The sequence below is a fragment of the Lontra canadensis genome, unplaced genomic scaffold (assembly GCF_010015895.1).
Source record: "Lontra canadensis isolate GAN:19392208 unplaced genomic scaffold, GSC_riverotter_1.0 scaffold13, whole genome shotgun sequence".
NCBI classification, from domain to species: domain Eukaryota; kingdom Metazoa; phylum Chordata; class Mammalia; order Carnivora; family Mustelidae; genus Lontra; species Lontra canadensis.
The window spans coordinates 18,088,452-18,109,042 of record NW_022631007.1 but is presented as its reverse complement, the minus strand read 5'-3'; the positions used below and the strand labels follow the sequence as shown (position 1 = coordinate 18,109,042).

At 58.6% G+C, this 20,591-nt stretch overlaps 1 protein-coding gene across 2 annotated transcripts; it reads left to right on the top strand.

Moving 5' to 3' along the window:
• Positions 1 to 5,749: 5,749 nt before the first annotated feature.
• Positions 5,750 to 14,065, top strand: MAB21L4 (mab-21 like 4). Of its 2 annotated transcripts, none has more exons than XM_032857694.1 (5): positions 5,750 to 6,488; positions 9,277 to 9,502; positions 11,181 to 11,307; positions 12,345 to 12,701; positions 13,553 to 14,065. In XM_032857694.1, the coding sequence occupies exons 1-5, from the start codon at positions 6,005 to 6,007 to the stop codon at positions 13,643 to 13,645; spliced, it is 1,287 nt and encodes a 428-aa protein (XP_032713585.1). In that variant the 5' UTR covers positions 5,750 to 6,004; the 3' UTR covers positions 13,646 to 14,065. The 2 variants fall into 2 exon arrangements, with proteins under 2 accessions (XP_032713585.1, XP_032713584.1); XM_032857693.1 differs by having other exon boundaries at positions 5,752 to 6,488; positions 11,154 to 11,307.
• Positions 14,066 to 20,591: the final 6,526 nt, after the last annotated feature.

Genomic DNA, 20,591 nt, shown 5'->3' with positions numbered 1-20,591 from the left:
CATGGCTCCTGGGGAATGTTCTGGAGTGGATGGAGGGTGTGATAGAGGTCCTTAGCATGCAGGTAGCACCTCTGTGGGATGGGCAGGGGCAGGGCTCAGGAAAGACCACTGCTGGTCCTGACCCAGAGCAAGAGAATGACTTCAACTTTTTCTGTCTGCTGCCAGCCCTGGGGGCACCAGAATTTGCCACATCTGATTCAGACCCTCCCTGAGAGGGGAAGGGACCTCAAAACTCGCACCAAAGTGCTGGCTTCCTGGTGTGAAGGCCAACCCTCGGCCACATTCTTATATTCGCTCTGACAGGCATGACAGGGATGGGTGCGGCCTGGCCTGCCATGGATGGGACACATTGCCCTGATGTGTCCTCTGAAGATGGGTCACATGCAGGGCAACCCCGGAAGAGAGGAACGGCCTGCCTCTGTCCTAGCCCCGCAGGGCCTCCTAGCAGCCGGGCCACCCTAACTGGCTCTAGGATCTGTCCAGGTGTCAGTCTGCTCTCCAGTGACTCTGTCCCCTGAGGACCTGCCCGCCCCCACCCCCGGGGGCAGCTGTCCTTGGTGACAGTCCATCGGGAATGTGGGTGATCACTCAGGAGAGGAGTGGCTCCTGCCAGCAGCTGTGGTTCAACTGACCCAGGGTCACAGCCTCCATCAGGTGTGTCCTTTGCAGGTGCTGGACAGGAAGCAGGCTGCACACTCTGCACTTACGTTAAATATAGACTCCCTCTGGACACTTGGGCTCGGGCACCGCCCAGAGCTGTGGACTTCTGCCCGTGGGGGGAGCGCCCCAGGCTACTGGTCACTGTCGGTGTGTCTGTACCCCTGAACTAGGGGACAGAGGTAGCGGCTATGTAACTGAGTGGTTGGATCTGAGACCCTTGGAACCCCTCTCCCCATGGCCTCTGCCAGCCCCCTTCTTGGGCTGTGGCCGCCCCAGCCTCCTTCCTGCCTTGCAAAGCTTCATGGCTTAGCTGTCTGCTCCCTGTTGCCTCTGCCACTGGCTGAGGATGGCCACCTCCTGGGTGATGGTGCTGGCCCACACCTGCTTCTCCTTGGGGGACCCCAAGTGTCCACAAAGAGCCGGACAGCAGCCTACAGCAGACAGATGAACCCTCACACCCTAGCCACCAGCACACACGCACCTTCCACAGGAAGGTCTGCCTACTTCCTCCCCAGCGCCTCTTCAGTGCCCTCTGTCCCCCCTGGGCCAGCACCCCTGTCAGCTGCCCTGTGGGCTGTCACCTCCTGTGTGCAGTCCCACGTGTCCCTTGCTTGATGGTGTGGTGCAGGTAGAAGGGTGTGATGGGCTTTATGCCAGAGCTGGGCACCCCTGTGCTGGTCTCTGCGAGAGGAGGCAGTTGGCCGGGTAGCCAGCCCCCAGCCCCAGGCTCCCAGGCAGGTGGTACAGCCCCCGTGTCCTCCCCAGACTAGTGGAGGGAAGGCCGCTCTGGGGCTGCTGGGAGAGGCCACCTGCGAAGAAGCAGACCCTCGGGGCTCCTGGGAAGTGATGGGCAGGGGGTCAGGAGGGATGACGGCCCATGGGACCTAGGGGACGAGGGGAGGTGATGGGCAGTGATGGGCAGGGGGTCAGAGGATGGCCCCTGGGACCGGGGGGACGAGGAGCGGTGATTTAAGTCCTGTGCTCTGTGCCTTCCATGTCTGGTGACTCTGCAGAAGATCCCTTCAAGAAATCACCAGAAACTGAAGGGCAGCATAAGCCCACAGGCTGTTGGTGCTCAGACAGCTGGGCTGTGGCACCCAGTGACAGAGATGTAGCCGCGTGGGAACCCTGTGGAAGCCAAGGGCCAGAGCTGTCTCCTCGCTCTGACCCCACCACGTGAGAAATCTCTGAAGGAAGCCCGGGCGGGGGTGTGGGCTGTGATCCAATTGGGGGCTGGGGACGCCTCCTCCTAGGGCCTGGCTCCCTTCCCTGCAAGCCCCCCCACCACTTTGGGATCGTCCCTCCTGCCTGGACTGTTCCCCTGCCAAGCGAGGGTCCCGTGCGGAAGCGTGGGGCCCGGCCTTTTCTGAGGCTCCTTCCCACTCTGTGGGTTTGCTCCTTGCCCCTCAGGCCAGACACGTCCAGCACACAAAAGCTCCAGCAGCTCGGGCTGGCCGGTTGGTCAGACCGCGGCCCGGGGATGGCTGTGAGGAGCTTGTTTCTCTCTCCCACTGTGGTTTCTAGTTTGCCGGCTCCTGCCTCGTCTCCCTGGGCCCAGCTTCCTGAGTGACGGTGGACCCTGGTGCCTGACGGCTCTGGGGTCTGTGCCCTGAGGCCCCTTCACCGCAGCCCCGCCCCGGGAGTGTAGGCCCCCCTCCTGGGGCCAGGCCTTGACCCTGTTGGTGCTATGGCTCTTCCCATCCCTAGCCACTGGGGTCCACGTGGGCTACACCCTGTCCCTCTAACCCACCCCAGCTGCTTCCTGGTCTCTGTGCTTCCCATAGGGCTTTGTCCTCAACCCCCAGCCCATGCCACAAGCCTGCAGCCTGGACTGGAGGCTGGAGGCAGCTGGGAAAGGAAGCAGGGCCTTCTTAGCAGGGCTCCAGGGAAAAGCGGGGGGCTGGGGCCGTGGGTGGCACCCCATTTCCCTGCTGCTACTGCGACCTTCCTGGGGTGAGTAAGGAGGAGGAGGACCAGGTGGGGCAGACCCACAGGCCAGGATTGTTAGGCTTGGATGTTCCACAGAAGCAATGAATGCGCCCTCACAGCTGCAGCCCAGGCCAGTCAGACATGCATGTCAGATTCTGGCCACCCTGACTGCGTGTCCTGGATGTGGTCGTGCCACAGACCAGCGTCAAGCTGAGATGGGGCTGCCCATGACCACCAGGCCACTGCTGACAGTGGGGCTTCAGGGACCCTGGGAGCCAGGCCTGGGTGTGTCTAGCTTGGCACGCACTGCTGTTCCAACCTTAGGCCCACAGAAGCCACGTGTGGGAGGGACCCTCCGGTGCTGGTCATATTTGGACCGCTCACTTCAGCAGCTCCTGCGTCCATGGCACACGGTAACTGCCCGGCCCGCCAGGGGCATCGTGCAGAAAGTGTAGAGGTGTAGAGGTGTGGGTCACCATCAGAGCGTGGCCGTGTCTTGGTGGCCCATCCCGTGCAGCTTCCCTGTTTCTCTGCCGAGGGCTTTGCGCCCAGGCTGGCCAGTGGCTCGCTCGGGAGCTCTCCCAGGGTCTCTTGGAGAGCAGCTCCTGGGTATGTCTTCTCTTGAGGTCTGACAATTCTGTGTGAACCCCTGAGTGGAAGCAGCTTCCGGCCAGTGCTCTGGGCGTATGGGCTGAGTGAGACCGGGAGGGCCTGGAGAGAGAGGCCTGCCCCTGGGCACAGAGGAAGGGTCCCCCTGGGACTCCGTGGCTGATTCAGACCTCGCTGACCCTTTTGGGAGATCACACTTGGCAGCTCGGGCAGCATCTGTTTTTGCGTGGGCTGGCCCAGAGCTGTGGCTGGTAGATGTGGTCTGGGCAGGAAGGCCTGGGACGTCAGAGTGGCAGCCCACGCTCTCTGAAGGGGCTGGTGAGCATGAGGGCCTCAGAGGCCGCATGGGGTCTGCCGCCAGACTCCCACGGTCCACTTCGTGGGCTGCATGTGGGTCCCCCTCTTGTAGCACAACCAGGAGCTCCAGAAGTACAGGATTAGGACGCTTGCGCTGATCTCCCTCAAGACACGGAAGCTACATGAACCTGTGCTGGGGGCGGCATGTCCACCAGCTGGCAAACTCCTTCGCTGGCTGCCCACCACATGGACCCCCGTGACCCTCCAGGGCCCCTCACTGCCCCACCCTGGGGCCTGCGGGGTGGTGGTCCTGGGTGCTGTGACCTGTAGCCACTGAACTCCATGGCTCCTCTGTGGTCAGACACTGCCCAGTGGGTCAGGGCGGCTCGTGCGTCTTCTCTCCCAGCCCTGCCCTTGCAAGAGATCAGGTGCTAGCGGTCTGTGGGAAGTCCAAGGGCAGACACAGAACTGCCGTGGGGCCTAGGGCCCGGGGCCCTGAACCCCAAGGAGTGGGGGACGTGGAACACATGTCACAGGGAGTGGTAGTGGAGGCAGTAAGGGCGAGCTGACCAGTAGTGGAGGGGAAAGCAGACAACTGGCCTTGGGCACTTAGGTGTCACTCTCCCTGAGGAGGGGGCTCCTGGGACCGGGGGTGGGGTGCACAACATTGGAGCCGCCCCTGAGTCGGGGAGGTCCCTGCAGCGCCGTGCCGAGGGGGGCCACCTGCTCTCCTGGGGGAATTCAGGATTGCCCTGAGGTCCAAGGAAGCTGGAGAAACGTGATATCACGGGTTGCAGATGGTGGAGCCAAGGCACAGGCAGGGCCAGAGTCAGGAGCGCGGGACCCAGGTCCTCCACAGCAATGCCCCTCCCTATAGATCAGAGTCCCGTGAAAATGGAAGGGCCATGCAGAGTGTGTGGTGGGGAGCAGAACATGGTATGGATGGGGTGGGAGGCCGGCCAAGGGCATCAGCATCCTTGACACTGAGCGGCTGCCCTGGGAGAGGGACTGACGTGCTCTGGACAACCCCAGAGGACAGGACCACGTCAGGTCTGAGGAAGGAAACCTGTCTTTTGTTTGATGGTGCTATGGGCTGCACTGTGAGGTGGTGAGCTCTTTGTCCTGGGAGGTATGAAAGAGAGAGTCAGGACCTGGGGGTTCCAAGGACCAGGAAGTAAGCACCTTGGATCTGGGTTCTTTTTTTTTTTTTTTTAATATTTTATTTATATATTTGACAGAGATCACAAGTAGGCAGAGAGGCAGGCAGAGAGAGAGGAGGAAGCAGGCTCCCTGCGGAGCAGAGACCCTGATGTGGGGCTCCATCCCAGGACCCTGGGATCATGACCTGAGCCGAAGGCAGAGGCTTTAACCCACTGAGCCACCCAGGTTCCCCTTGGATCTGGGTTCTGCTTGCAGCTCTGGGTATCTGAGGCCCAAGTGTGGGTGGAGGAGAGGGCTCACCCTGAGGGAGGCAGGGCTGCGTCTCCGGGAAACCTCATGAGGGGCTATCTCCAAGTTCACTGTTTTCAGACACTGGGCGTGGGGGGTGGGGGTGGGGTGGGGTGTGTGTGCATATAGGGCTGGCCCAGCAGGGCCAAGGGTCAGTGGGGGTGGCTCCCTGGTGACTGGTTGGGACTTGCCCACTTGAGCAGGGAGACAGGCTGGGCCAGGCAGGGCTCCCAGTGCTGTGCTAAAGCGGCCAGCAGGGCGAGACTTTCCACCTGGTAAGGAGCCCAGGAGATGTCCCCTAGGGCTGCAGACCCAGGTGGGTACAGGCTCCCTTAAGGTTGAGCTAGGGCCCCGGGGTTGGGGTTTGGAAGTGTGGCGCTGCAGGGAGAGGAGGCAGGATTCTCACCCGGGTGGTGGGTGGGCAGGTGACCCCCCATTGGAGGCTCCCCACTTCCGGCCGGGCTTAGGTGCCTCAGTGGAATGTGGAGGTTGTTGGAGGAGTGCAGACCCCCTAGCCTGCCATCTAGGCTCCTCAGAGGCAGCTGCAGCAGGCTCTCCCTCCGGGGGCCTGGGGAGGCTACCTCCCGCTCTCACCTTTGTCATCTGAGCAAGGAGGCTGCCCTGTGTCCCTCCCCCAGGCTGGTGGGAGACCTGCATGTCACAGAATTTCTGTGGCCGCTGCACAGGGATGGGGGGGCACCAGGAAGGGCCTGCGGGAGGTGGCCAGGCCCTGGGAGGGGCGCGGCCTGACTGTGGTATTTCTCTAGGGCTCTCTGGAACAGCTAAGAGGCAGTCAGTGTGACAGGAGGGAGGAACCAGAGCTGAGTTGTGACCCGGCCCCTCCCCCTGCCCTAGGCTCCCAGTGACATTCCTAATGGTTGGGGACTGACTCACCCCCACTTCAAAGGCTGGGCCTGGCTCGGCTATTTAACCCGGTGGCAGCTCCAAAATTCTGCTCTGCGGGGAGCTGGGGCCCCACCCGCAGACCTGCTCCTCTCCGGGGCCTGTGCACGTCCTTGGGTCCTCAGTCCCTGGCTGCCCCTGTGCCCTGGCCCCAGCCATGGCCGTGCAGGTGTCCCTGTGGCATCACTACCTGCAGGCCATCCGCTCGAGGGGCGCGCCCCGGGCGCAGGACTACCAGAGAGCGGAGAACGTGCTGCTAGTGGTGCTGGAGCGGGTGCACGAGCTGGACCCCCGCTTCCTCGTGGACTACTCCCGGGACCTGGAGGCCTTCCAGTTCGCCCTGCGCTCCTCCGAGGACCCAGTGAGCATGGAGGTGCCCCTGTGGGTGGACGCCGAGGTCCTCCTGGTTGAAGAGGCGGGGGCCGCCCAGGCAGGGGAAGGCCCCACGTCCTGCCGCCTGGGTGTCCCCAGGGAAGGGGCCAACCTGGAGCGGTGGACAGCCGAAGACGTCTCCAGCATCTCCTCAGAGGGGAGTGGCACCTGCTGCAGCCACATTGTGCCCAGCAAGGTCCTGCGTGTCCTCAAGGACCTTCTGGTGGCAGCCATCGTGCACTGCAAACACCAGAGCCTCATCGCACCAGGTAGCCACCAAGCGACTGTGGGAACACGCATGATGGCAGTGCGTGTGTCTGTGTGTGTGTGTGTACATGCGTGTGTGCCCGTGCGTGCACAGATGGGGTCTCTCAGTGTGTGTGTTGGGGCACATGTGTGATGGCAGTGTGTGCATGCCTGTGTGTGCATGCACAGACGGGGTCTCTTGGTGTGTGTCAGGGCACACATGTGATGGCAGTGTGTATGTGTGCACGTGTGCGCATGCGTGCACAGACAGGGTCTCTCAGTGTGTGTGTCAGGGCACACGAGTCGGGGGACATTGCTCTGAGGTCCTTTCTAGCTCCAGACACTTCTGAGAAGACAGATCATGTGTTTCCATGTCACTTGATGACTTTGGTGGCCACAGGGGACAGGCTGTTACTAGTGAAACAGCTGGAAACGACGCCTGCCAGGGCACCGTCTTCCCGCCGACCTGCTAGATGAGGGTCTGGCCACAGGTCTGGGCGAGTGGTCCTGTTACCAGCTCTGGTTCAGCCCGCTGTCCTTACAGATGTCCCTGAGTGCAGTCCCTGGTCACATCGCACTGGGAAGACTATGTGTGTGCATGTGTGTGTGTGTCTGGGTTATGGACACATGTCTGAGTGTGTGCACATGTGTAGGTGGAAGTGTGTACACATGAGTGAGTGAGTGTGTGTGCAGGATTGTGGACACATGTGTGAGTGTGTGCACATGTGCATGCAGAAGTGGGCACACATGAGAGTGTGTGTGGACGTGTGTGTACACCTGCACAGTTTTGTTTCCGTGCATGGTCCTGTTGCTACTTGGTGTCCTGGGCCCTGAGCAGGCTCCGTGCTGGAGTCTGGCCTTAGTGTCTTGTCTGGGTGCCCACATGGTGTGACTCGGGGTGGGGAGCTCCTGGGGGATGCAGGGCTCCTGGCTGGACCACAAATGGCAGGCTTCCCTCCAGCAGGGGCCGCCTGGACTGTGAGAGTCCCGGGAAGAGGCAGGTGCAGAGATCCGGACAGCAGGGCCTCCTCCTGGGGACCAGAGCAAATATATTGGGTTGTCCTGGCAGGGACTGGGGACCAAAACAGAATGTCCAGCCTCCCTTGGGAAGGACAGGTCCATAGTGGCGGCTGGTCCTCATGTCTGCCGTGATGCCAGAGTGAGATGGTCAGCCCATCTCGGGGAGAGTGACCCGCCCTGGGCTGCTCAGAGTGGCTCCTGGATGGACTTCCAGCCCCAAGAGGGGACAACTTCCAGCTCTGGCCCCTCCCAGGCCTGCCTGGTGACCTGGGGCCGGTGGCCACCTTCTCGGGGCAGCCGGAGCCTGTCATTAGGTGTGGCCAGCTTCCAGCCCCTTCCACATCTTCTCTGCTCATCTTCTGAACCTCTCAATTACCGCAGGGCCTTGTCTGTCTGTCTCTGTGACCTAACATTGCCACTCCCACCTGGCCTTAGCCCCTGCCAGCCCTGTGCCCGTCTGGGAGCAGACCCACCTGCTGGGGTGTGCCCAGCCTGGGCCATTTGGGCGCACTCTGAGCTGCCCCTCTTCACTATCCCTGGGTCTCCTCCGTCCTCAGTTCCTGGCTGAGAGAGCAGAGGAACCTGGGACCACACCCATCTGAATTGAGCACGCAGGGAAATTCCAGGCATTGCTTCCTGACACTTACCTTAAAAGGGAAACACAGCAGCTCCCTCTAGGTGACAAGGTCCAGGATGCTCCCACCCAGGGCAGAAACCGGTGAGACCAGCCTAGGGGCTAAGGCAGGGTGTGGCGTGACCGAGCAGGTGTGGCTGCCTTCCAAGCCGCCTCCACCGCCAGAAGGTTTGACCAGCAGTAGATAAGGAAATAAAGCCACCACCTGCAGCTCAAACCCTGAATTGGGAGGGGCCTGGGATCACCCAACTCCTTCTTCCTTTAACTGACAGGGAAACTGAGGCTCATGGGGGCTATAGAGTGGCCCAGGTGGCAGGACCAGGACCTGCTCTGGGCTAGGTTCCCAGAAGTGGCCCAAGAACTACCGTATAGGAGACTTGGGGGAAGGGTCTGCCTAATGGGGGGACCAGGCTCCTTCATACAGGACCCCCAGTGCTGCGAGGAGCTGTGGTGGGCTGTGTGCGGTGGGACAGTGTGGGAATGCAGCTCCCACGCTCAGTCCCATAGAGACCTTTCTCCTAGGCACATACTGGGGACTTCCTTTGGCACATGTCTCCCAGAAGGTTGGTCCCTGACCTCTAACCAGCGCCCTCACTGGGTAGCGCCGGGGGAGGGAAGGGGTGACCACTCTGAATCCAGTGTTGGCTGGTGTTGGTCAGGGCTGGTGATGCAAGGGTTCCCCACACTGTTCAGATCCCCTTTCCTTCTCTGTGGTATCAATATGTTTCGGAGGGGTGGGGGGGGGAGGGACAACTGACATGGAAGTCCAGAGGACCCCAGGTTACACCAGAGTGCCCCTCCTGTCCTTGGAATGTCCCCTCCTGGCTGGTCTGGGAGCTTTGGGTCAGGGGAGTGGGCGCTGGGCTGCGTCAGCCATGAGGGATGTGGGAGCATCTTTACTCCGATGTGCCGTCTGTGATGCTGTTCTGGAGACCCAGGGTGTGGAGTAGAACGAGGGAGGGCAGGCTCATTCATTGTCAGCCCTCGGATCCAGACCCTCCTGGGAGCTGGGCACCAAGCATGTCCAACATCAGGCCTTCGGGGACACGTGTGCTACTCCTGGGCCATCCCAGGCCGTCCTGCACCTCCTCAGCCCCTTCCAAGAGGTGTGAGGGGCAGCCTGAGATGGGGACTCTGGGGCATGGCGGTCGTTGCAGGCTCTCTGAACGCAGACAGCCTGAGGGAGGAGGAGCTCCATCTGTCCCTGCTGGTGTCCAGTGGCTGGAGAACAGTGTGCTTCCACATCGTGCCTGTGGTACGAAGAAGGCAGAGGGTGCCCGCCCTGGAGGGGGCCCAGCTGACACATGGGTTCCCTGAAGGCAGCTTGAAGAGGATCGTCAGCCAAGAGGTGGCGCTTGTACCAGACGGTGCCCAGCACTGGAGGTAGGACACGCCTCCTGGGGTTTGGGGGTCCTGGGGAGCTGGCAGGAAGGGGGCTGCCCCACCAGTGTTCCCCTCACTCTGAGCCGGAAGGTCTGCGGTGATGTCCCCCCTGCCCTAGTCATCCATACCAATGTCACTGGGATCTCTGAGGGGCGGGGGATGTGGGATCTGGCCGGGATGCTCACTCCTTACTGCCAGCTTCAGCTCCTTGCAGCTGCAGGGAGTGGTGAGGGGGGAGCTGTGCCCCCACCCCACATGAGGAGTGGGCAGGGCAGACTGTGAGGAGAGATGGGGAGAAACTGGGAAACGCAGGAGGCCGCCTGGAAGGGGACCCTCACGACCTGGACTGACACCTTTGTTTCAGGTGGGAAAGCGGCAAAGAGGACAGAGACTTATCTGGGTCACACAGGGTCCTGGGGCGGCCAGGAGGGGTCCCCGCACAGTGAGGGTGACCAGAGGAATTTGCTAGCATCCTCCCAGATGGGATATGGTGTGTCCCCCACCCGTGGGGTTAGCTGCGTGTCCCCTCCCCCGCCAGCCTCCTGTGGACCTCCGGTCTCCATCCCTCGGTGAGGTGCTTAGGCCCCTTCCTCAGATGCACCTGCAGGAAAGAGAGGCCCTGAGTTGGTGTCTGTGAGATGGAAAGAGAGAGTCGGGGGTGGGGGGCACACAGCAGAGGCTGAGCTGCCCTTGAGACCCCCAAGCCAAGGGCGGGGACTGAGCCCCCTCCAGCTCCGAAATGGCTTCCACAGCACTTTGCAGGCAGGGGCGCTGTGATTTGAGGGGGGTGACCCACCCACCAGCTCCTACACCGGGTGCTGCTTCTGGGAACAGGGCACTGGGTTGAAGTAAGGCAGGGGGGTGGGTGTTGCTCTTACAGGTAATTCTTGGAAGTTGATGATGTTCATGGAGCTGGCTATGCCCTCCTGTGGCCTTCTACCCCCAAAGAAAGGCTCCTCTGAGCGCCTCTGAGCCCCTCACCCTGAGCAGGGCTTTGTCCGGGCTTGTGGGAAGGAAGGGAGGGTGCGCTGGGCAGTCATGTGTGCAGGCCAGCAGGGAACGGTCCTTCCCGTGTCCCTCCATCCAGACTCTGGGTGTGCAGGCAGTCGGCCGTCCAGTACTGAGACTCCACAGAAGGGGGCCCTTGGGGGGACCTCAGATTCCACCCCTTTGGCGGCTCAGCAAATCCACAGTGAGTGCCACGGGGATGCAGTGCCCCAAGCTCTTGTGTGGCCGCCCGGGGAAGGCTGGACTTCCCAGTGGGGCATGGAGTGGACATGCGAGCCCAAGGACCAGAACTGCCCGTCCACCCTGGGCAGGTCAGAGTGGCACCTTCCTGTCCACACAAAAGGGCCAAGATGGCCTGGAGGCTCCCTCCACCTCTCCATGTTGTGGGGCCTACATGTCTCTCCAAGAACACTGGCCTTTCCCATTTGACTGCCCAACACGTGCAGGCCTGGGAACCATGGGGAGGGTGTGCTGGGTGCAGCCACTGGCCTTGTGGCCTGGACCACACACGGATCCTCTCGCGGGGAGTCCACAGAAGCTGGGGGCTTTTCTTCCTGGGGTGAAGTGGTGGAGGCAGGCTGCCGCAGACTCCTGGCTGGGCCACAATGCTAACCATCTGTGGTGTGCCTGTCCCGGCTCCCAGGGTCTCCACTGACTACTTGCTCACCAGACTGCTAGGTGCACTGGGCTCCTTCCCGGGCCACCGCCTGGACAGCCTCTCCATCCTGGACCGGGTCAACCACGAGAGCTGGCGTGATGGTGGCCAGAGCCCTGGCCTGACCTTCGGCCATCTGAAGGTGCATGGGCCATGGGCGGGGGGCTCTCGGGCGCAAGGGCCCCTGGCGGCTGTGAAGGTCACTGGCCAGGTATTCCCTCTTTGAGAGGAAGCAGCCCTGTTTGCAGCTCTCGGCTGCTCACTGGGCTGCTGGGACTTGGCTGGAGCCATGTCCTCCTTGGCCTGTGTGGGGTCTGCCCATAGTGAGCTGTGTTGGGGGGGGGGGCAGTGTAAGGCTGGTCTTCAGGGGGCCTGGGGGGTGTGGGCTGGCCTGTCACGGGAGCTCCCTCTGACCCATTCTCATCCCTTGCAGGCCTCCATCCCACCTCTGAGGGGTTGCCATCTTCTGGGGCGGGGGTGGGGCTTGGGGTCTGGGACACAGTGGCTCCTGAGCCCCACAGGGAGCGAGGGATGATGGGGGCTGGTGGGAGGAGGGGTATGAGGGCACAGAGAGGTAGCTGCAGTGGTTTGGCAGGGGAGGGGCCTCTGGCTGAGGGCCTCAGGGAGAGGGAGAGTAGAGGGTGCCTGATGCAGTCAGAAAGCTCCATTCTTAGGGCTTTTTCACACACACACACACACACACACACACACACACACACACAGGCGCCAGTAGGGTTCTTCTGCTCAGGCTGCCTTGTACAGTAGGAGGTCATGATCATCCGAGGGGAGTAGGGCAGGAGGCAAAGAGCCAGAGGAGCTGAGGGGTCCTGGGATGGGAGCTGGGTGGGGGCGGGGTACCTCGCCCTCGGGGAGTTGGGGAGGGGCCAGAATGGAGACCGGAGACCGTAGGTGGGAAGATGCTGAGCCCACCCTGGGACCTCCAGGGGAGGCAGGGAGTGTGGGGGAGAGGTGCTGGTGGGACAGAGGGCTGCAGAGGCATGGAGTGTGGGGGAGGGGTGCTGATGGGACAGGCGGCTGCTGGTGGGGGTAGGCTTGGACTAGGGGGGTGGGTTGCAGGGGCCAGGTGTGAGGCTGGTGGGGAAGCCGGGCGGGGTGGGCTGCCCTGGGCTGGAGCAGGCCACATGCTCGGGTGAGCTCTGACCCCCAGTCCTGCCTCAGACTGTGTTGCTGTGGGCCGCAGTGCTCTTCCCGGAGCCGGAGGACTGGGCAGAGCTACAGGGCGCCGTGTACCGGCTGCTGGTGGTGCTGCTCTGCTGTCTGGCCACCAGGAACCTGCCGGACTTCCTCCACCCCGAGCGGAACCTGCTTGCGGATGCTGGGCTGGACCTCAACGCCCTGTACCAGTGCGTGGAGCACTTCGCCAGCCAGCCAGAGCCGTCCCTGCGCATCCATGTGACCCACCTGGGCCGCAGCCCCCCGCCGCGCCTCGGCAGTGGGGTCAAGGCGCTCCTGCAGCTGCCTGCCAGCAACCCGGCCTACTGGGCCACGGCCTACTTTGACGTCCTGCTGGACAAGGTGGGCGTGGCATGCTGAGGGGGTCTCGGGCAGGCCCAGGGGGACATGCAGGTGGGCACAGAGCTGGAAGGCAGGGCAGGTCGGTCCTCTGGACAGCAAGAGTGGGACATCTGAAGGCCAGACAGGCCATGAGGGCCCCTGCCCACTAGTGCCCCTGGAGGCCAGGTCTGAGCCAGCCTCCGTTACCCACCAGAACTGCCCCTAAAGCCACACATGGCAAGAGCTTGAGCCCCACCTGCCTACCCTGGGACTCTGTTCCTCGTGAATGGGTATGGCTGTCCCTAAGCCTCACAGGGACAGTTTCCTGCTGCCTCCCTGCACTCAGGAGTCCCACGCTGTGTCCCTAGGAGTTTACCCCCTATGGCCTGTTCAGGGCTTACTTGGCCGCTCTCCCAGCCACCCCCCAAGGTGCCGTCAGCTCTGCTAAGCCCTCCCTTCCCCTGCTCCCACCGAGCTCATTCCTGTTTCTTTCCCCCCAGGGCCGACCCCCACCCTCACCTAAAGAGCCAACACAATCTCCTTCCAGGACCCATGGGGGCTGGAGGGATGAAAGCAAGAGGGGAGTTGCCTCCTCGGCCCTCCCCAAGCACCTGGTGGGGCCTCCACCAGGTATCCTCCCCAGGTGTCAGGCCCACCTGGGGAGGATACCTGTGTGTGAAGAAGGGCACCTGGAGGAGAGGGCCCTGGGTGGGGGAGGACCGTGCAGGTTGGGGAGGACCATACAGGCAGAGACCCAGAGGCAGGAAGTGCTGGTGGTCAAGGAGCACGTGTTGTCCCACACTGTGTCTAGGCCCCTGTGATGGGGCCCCCAGACAGCTCCGTGACCCCACTATGCCCCGTCCCATCTGCAGTTCCAGGTCTTCAATATCCAGGATAAGGACCGGATCTCGGCCATGCAGAGCATCTTCTGGAAGACCAGGACTCTGGACAACGAGGAGTGCTGAGCAATCCCCTGATCGGTCTTTACTGCCCACGGCCTGGCCCCACGGCCCCACGGAGGATCCCAGGCCATTTGCAGAGGAGAATTGGCTTCACCTGGAGGCAGGTGGTGGGTAGTAGAGATGTCCATAGGGACCACCTGTCCAGGGATGGCCTGGCAGGAGTCTGAGCATGCTGGGCAGCAGGCCCCCGGGAGCAGCAGCCTGACCCCCCAGAGCCCAGGATGAAGGTGCCTTGTGCTTCACCAGATGGGTATTGATCTATTCTGTGTGATGTTATTAGACTCTCAGAACCGGGCGTCTGCATGAGACCCGGAGCTCAACGGCTTGTGCCCACCTATGTCGCATGCTGCTTTGTGGCCACGAAATACTGTATATCTGACCTTGAATAAAGGAACGCACTGGATACAGTGGGGATGGCACCTACCACTTTCTGTACATCTGCATGGAGAATATTTCCCCGGGAGACATAGAAGTAAAAGAAGCTAGTGGGCAGACAGTTTCCAACTTTGTCCATTTCCTATAAATGATCACCCTCTTCCCCAAATGTCCCCACCTTCTAATTCATCAAGGGAACTGAAGCCGACAGGGGACACCTGCAGGTCCTGCTACCCACCTGTGCTAATCCCATCATGGGGGTGGTCCCCCTCTCCTGTATAAGGTGGCATCTCCGGGCATCTGACACCACCCCATCCATCTGTCCTCAGTGCTCCATTTCCCCACGCCACATTCTCTCATCAGCCCGTAACAGCCAGGCTGCAGCTCCTTCCCGACTGAGCTCTCACGTGAGAGCCTATGTTTTCTACTTTCCACCCTCTTTGCCTCTCAGTGACATTCATTCCTCAGCTGCTGAGTTGTCTCCCGGAGACAGGCTGCTGAACTTGCTCCCATGGCAAGTGCATAGAGCAGCATCTTCCCCAGCTTCCTCCAAAGCTTCCAATGGCCATGGGCCAGAAGAGCCACACATGGAGGACAGGAAATGCCAGGTCCTTTGAAGGCCATGGGATTCAGGGCCTGAGCTGACATTCATACAGGGGGACACAAAATGCCATTAGAGAGGGGGCTTGCAGAGCACAGAACCTCGGTCCACTCTGATTCACAGTGGGTAAAAAGGCCCACCCTATGATCATTTCCTCAGTATCTGAGTATGTATCAGGATGTCTCTTAGTGGTAGGAAAGGCCAAGAGAAAGACTTCAAAAGCACTTCTATTCTCATGGCTAAAATAGTCTAGCAAAACGTCCTGTATCCCAGGGGCAATAATGACTTAGCATCAACCTGAAAGGCCCTATTTCACCAGTACAACCTTAGCAAAAATCAGATGAATAAAAAATGAGATACTTAGATATAATCCAGCAAAATATGTAAAATATCTATGTGAGGAAAACTATAAAACTCTGATGAACAAAATCAAAGAAGAGGTAAACAAATGGATATTCCATGTTCATGGATAGGAAGACTCAACATTGTCAAGATGTCAGTTCTCCCCAACTTGCCCTATACATTCCATGCAATCCCAGTCCCCGCTAGCTATTTAGTGGCTGTTGACAAACTGATTCTAAAGGTATAGAGAGAGACCAAAGACTCTCTCAGAATAGCCAACACGATACTGAAGGAGGAAAACGGAGTTGGAGGACTGATGGTGCCGTTTTCAAGACTTCCTGAAAGACTTAAAGGCTACAGGCATCACGACAGTGCCATATTGGCAGAAACAACACACAGATGGGTCAGTGGAATGGAATATAGAGCCCATACATAGACCCTACAAATATAACGAACCGATCTTTGACAAGGGAGTGATGGCAATATAGTGCAGCAAAAATAGTCACTGTGACAACCGGACATGCACATGCAAAATGATGAACCTAGACACAGACCTTATGCCCTTTTCAAAGATTAACTGAAAGTGTATCAGAGACACAAAGGTAAAGCAAAAACCTATAAAACTCCTGGAAGATAACATAGGAGAACCTCTAGATGACCTTGGGTGTGGTGATGATGTTTCAGTTATAACACCAAAGGCACAATCCATGAGAGAAATAATTGGTTAGCTGAACTTCATTGAAATGAAAATCTCCTGCTCTGCAAAAGATGTCAAGAGCGTAAGACAAGCCACAGAGTGGGAGAAAATATTTGAAAAAGGCATGTCTGACAAATGATTATTATCCAGAATATGTATTTCTTTTTAAATCTTGAAACACAGCAAGAAAGCAAACAACCTGATCGAAAAATGGGCCAAAGACCTGACCACACACCTTGCCCAGGAAGACGCACAGATGGTGAAGAAGTACATGAAACGAGTGCCCACGTCACATGTCATCAGGGACATGCAAACAAAAACAACAACGGGGGGGTGCCTGGGTGGCTCAGTGGTTAAAGCCTCTGCCTTCGGCTCAGGTCGTGATCTCAGGGTCCTGGGATCGAGTCCCGCATCGGGCTCTCTGCTCAGCAGGGAGCCTGCCTCCTCCTCCTGTCTCTCTCTGCCTGCCCCTCTGCCTACTTGTGATCTGTCTGTCAAAAACAAAACAAAACAAAACAAAAAAACGACAACGGGAAACCTCTCCATGCCGATGAGAATGGCTGAAGTCTGGAACACTGCTGACGTCAAACGCCAGCAAGGATGCAGAATAGTAGGAACTCGTGTCTGTTGCTCAGAGGAATGCAAAATGGCAGCCACTTGGAAGAGAGTTTAATGGTTCCTCACAAAACTAAACACACTATTACCATGCGATCCAGCAATTGCATTCCTTGGTATTTACCCAAAAGAGCTGAAAACTCATGTTTGCTCAAAACCTGCAATGAATGTTTACAGCAGCTACATTAACAAGTAATCACCCAAATTTGGAAGCAGCTAAGATGTTCTTCAGTGGGTGAATGGATAAACGGACTGGCCCACCAGACACCGGGATATCACTCAGTGCTAAAGAGAAATGTGCAGTCGACCCATGGAAAGACGTAGAGGAACTTAAACGCTTATGACCAAGTGAAGAAGCCAATCTGAGAAGGCGACATTCTGCATTCTGGGAAAGACAACATTACAGAGACAGTAAGAAGATCAGTGGTTCCAGGGGTGAGGAGAGAGGGAGGGAGGGACGGACAGGTGAAGAATGGAGGATTTTTAGGGCAGGGAAAATACTCGGTATGAAACCATGCAGATGGATACGTGTCGTTACACATGTGTCCAAACCTGCAGAGAGCACGACACGGAGAGTGAGCCGTAAAATGAATGATGGATTTGGGTGATGGTGACGTGTCCATGCGGTTTCCTCAGTTACAACACACGTACTGTCCGCTGAGGGATGTTGGTGATGGGAGGGGGGCATTTATGGGATATCTCGATGCCTTCCTCTCAATATTGCTATATATCCAAAACTCCTCTAAAAATAGTCTTTAAAAAATAAAATACATTCGAAATGTGGTGAACGACACGTGGCCTGTAGCCAAGGTGCTCTGGTGGGTGGTCTGGACTGTGCGGAAGGGGTCGGCACAGGCTCCTGGAGGCCGAGCTGCGGAACATGTGCCCTCCAAGTCCTGCGCAGGAGGGAGTTAGAGATGGTTTGTGTTCACCTGGAAGAGGCAACAGTGTGAAATCCTGGTCTTGCCCCCGGCTGAGGTAGGCCCGCCTGCTCTGTGTCACGATGCAGGCCTTGTCGGCCTTCATCACCCAGACGGGTCCTGTATAGTATCCTGCTGGCTTTCGACATTGATGACATCATACTGATAAGGCCTGGGGAGCACTGACTGGCCAGAGCTTCTGATGCCTTGTAGGACACTTTTACTCCAAAGGCTGGGAGACAAATGTGACCGTCTCAGGGTTGTGTCAGAGCTGAAGGCTGGAGAGGCTCAGTGGTCTGGGCATGCCAAGACATTGCTTCGGAGGAATAGCAGGGATTTTTAGGCCAAGCTCCTCTCCTGTGATGAGTGAGGGCAGGGCCAGGCCGCCCCCACTGGCCTTTGTAGGTCGCACGCACCTCACTGGGAATGTCTGCGCAGCGGGTGACTTGAGGCTGTCGGTTCTGAGTAGGGCTGGAGTGGGGATGGGCTCATGCTGCAGCACAAGCGTGGCTCTGAGGGTATCCCTGGGGGAAGGGAACAGCACGTAGTGTCTCTGAAACCCTGACGTGCAAACCTGCAGCAGGGAACAGCTCATCAGAATGCAGTGGCTATAGTGGGCCATGGTGGGGAAGGAGCCTCCGGCCACAGGACCTTTGGCAGCTACGGGACCTGAGCTGCCCTTCATGAGCCAAGAGAGGCTCGCCTGTGCAGCGAGACAGGATTATAATAATAATAAAAGGCATGAAGATTGGAAAAGGAGTGAGACTCATATTCACAGACAAATTGCTTGTCTACATAGAAAACCCCAAGGAATCCACAAAGAAACTGCTAGACTTTGTGAATTTGGCCAGGTTAGAAGACAGGTGAACAGAGAGAAAAGTTAATTGTCCTTGTATACATTAAGAATAAAAAACTGGAAAGAAAATTTTTAAAATGCCATTTACGATAGGGTCAGAACTGTTCAACACCCAGAAATACAAGTAACGCGGGGTATGTAAGTCCTGTGCATGAAGACATCGCTGAGTATAATTTAAAAGACCCAAATTAACGTTCATGAATAGGAATTTATATTTTGAGGGATGTCTGTTGTCCTTAACTTGATTCATAGATTTATTTCAATTCTTATCAAAATTCCGACAAGCTGTTCTGAAGAGAGAGACAAGATGATTCTAAATTTATGTGGAAATTCAAGGCATCTAGGATAAGAAAAGCCATCTTTGAAAGGGAGAGCAGAATCGGAAGGCTGGCACGACTTGCTTTCAAGACTCTGTGAAACTGCGGTGTGGGCGGCCGTCTGGGCCTGGATGAAGCCAGAGCCCTGGGGGAGGAGAGGCCAGAGCGCGTCTGCAAGGATGATCAAAGGACGAGGGGCCGCGTCCATCAGGTGGGCTCAGGAAAGCCTGTTTAAGAAACGTTGCCAGAACGCGGGCTGTCGGGGTGGATAAAAGCGAAACTGCCCCCTTTCCACCCCATGCACAAAATTAATATAAAGTGTGTCCTGAACCTCAACACTAAAGCTGACACCATAAAGTTTCCAGAAGAAAACAAGAGAGATCTTTGGAAACTCTACATCATCAAAAGCGTCCTGACAGTTTATCAACGGCACAGACCACGAGAGAAGACACATAACCGGGAACTCACAGAGGGAAAAGACCTGCTCTTCGGACGACATGATTAAGAAAATGACTAGGTAAGCTGGGGAGTAGGGGAAAATACGCATCACCCGCAGTGCCAGGACTTACAAAATCATGGCCATACATTTACAATGAAAAGATGAAAATCAAATAAAAGGAGCAAAATACTTAGGCCGACAAGTCAGAAAAGACCTACAGGTGGCCAGTCCCCACCCAGAAAGACAGTCCATCATGAGGCATCAGAGGAATGCAAGTTAAAACCAGATCAGACACAATCTCACTCCCCGCTAGAAAAGAAGACACCCCAGGTGTTGGCGGGGATGGAGCAGCTGGGGCTCGAGGGCACGGCCGGTGGGGATGGCAAGGGTCACAAGCCCCAGGGAGCGTCGTGGCATCTTCTAGCGCTAGAGCCAGACCTCCTGTGCGACCCCAGGACGCTCCAGAGCGGTGCAAAAACAGATGCCAGGACCATGGAACAGCCCCAAAAGGGAGACAAAGAGCCTCCCTGCATCCCGCAGCAGCATGTGTGACTGTCAGTGCCACACAGAAGTAGCAGACACACGACAGAATGTGCTGTGTGACTCTGTGGATACGACACGCAAACACCTGCAGGACTGGCCTAATCAGGTGGGGGTAGGGGACGCTGCCTGGTGGGGGCACGGGGGACCTGCGCTGGGTTCTCCTCCCCATGTCTGCTCAGGAAGAGCCAACCCGGACAGGGCTGCTGTCAGCACAAAGGTGGCCCACAGGGCCCCGTCCGATTCTCTCTGGAAGAGCCGCCCTCCACCCAATCTTCGACTTGGGGGTTTCAGACCCTTGGGCCCTCTCTGGTCCTGCACACGTCTCTCTTGGTGGCCGTGAGCACCCGGGGTGGGCCGCGTCCGTCGGCTCAAGGCTCTCCCCAGTGCCCGGCGGGCACCTGTGTGAGTGACGGGGGCCGAGCCAGGCCAACCCAGGCCTTGCACAAAGACACGGGGCCCACTAGGCTCTGGGTGTCTGCCTCAACCTGGGAGAGGCCCTGCCTGGCCCCCCACCTGGGGATCTTAGGATGGGTGAGGACTTGGAGTATGGCTGTGGCTGTGACTGAGCCAAGGTGTATTCTGAGACTCCTATAAAGGGGGAGGAAGGGAGCCAGGCACAGGCAGAAACCCCAAGTGAGGGGGCAGTTAAGGGACAGAGGACCAGAGAGGGCCAAGCTGAGGGGGTGAGGGGCTGGGCCGGAGGCCACCTTGGCTGTCCAGCTGAGGCCCCTAGACTTCTGGCACCTGCCAACCGACACGCATGTGTGGTGACCTTTAGCCCCCCTGGCTTCTATCCTGGCCCTGTGCCTGGGGTGTGTTGGTGCCATAACATGTGTGACTCAAGTCACGAGTCAGCTCGGGAGGCGTGTATGCAGTTGTCCTTTGCAGGTGTGAGATCTGGGGCCACAGTGTACAGTGACAGGTCCCCCATCTGTCTTCTAGCCCCGGGGGGGGCCCCAGGCAAGGCTCTGTCCCCCAGCAGTCCCCGAGCCAAGGAGCCTTTGGCGGCCATGGTGACTCCCTGCCAGATATCTCTGCCACCCACCCTCCATGCAGTGAGGACAGTGCCCAGTGATTCTTTATTGAGTATTCTGGGTGGGCCAGGGACCTGGGGGCTGTGTCTCTCATGGGAGGTTCTGTGGGACCTGAGCCCACATAGTCCCCTTCTGGGAGGTGCCCCTTAGAGAGGAGAAGGACGTCTGGGGCTCCCGTGTGCCTTGCCTCTGCGGCCTGGCCATGTGTCT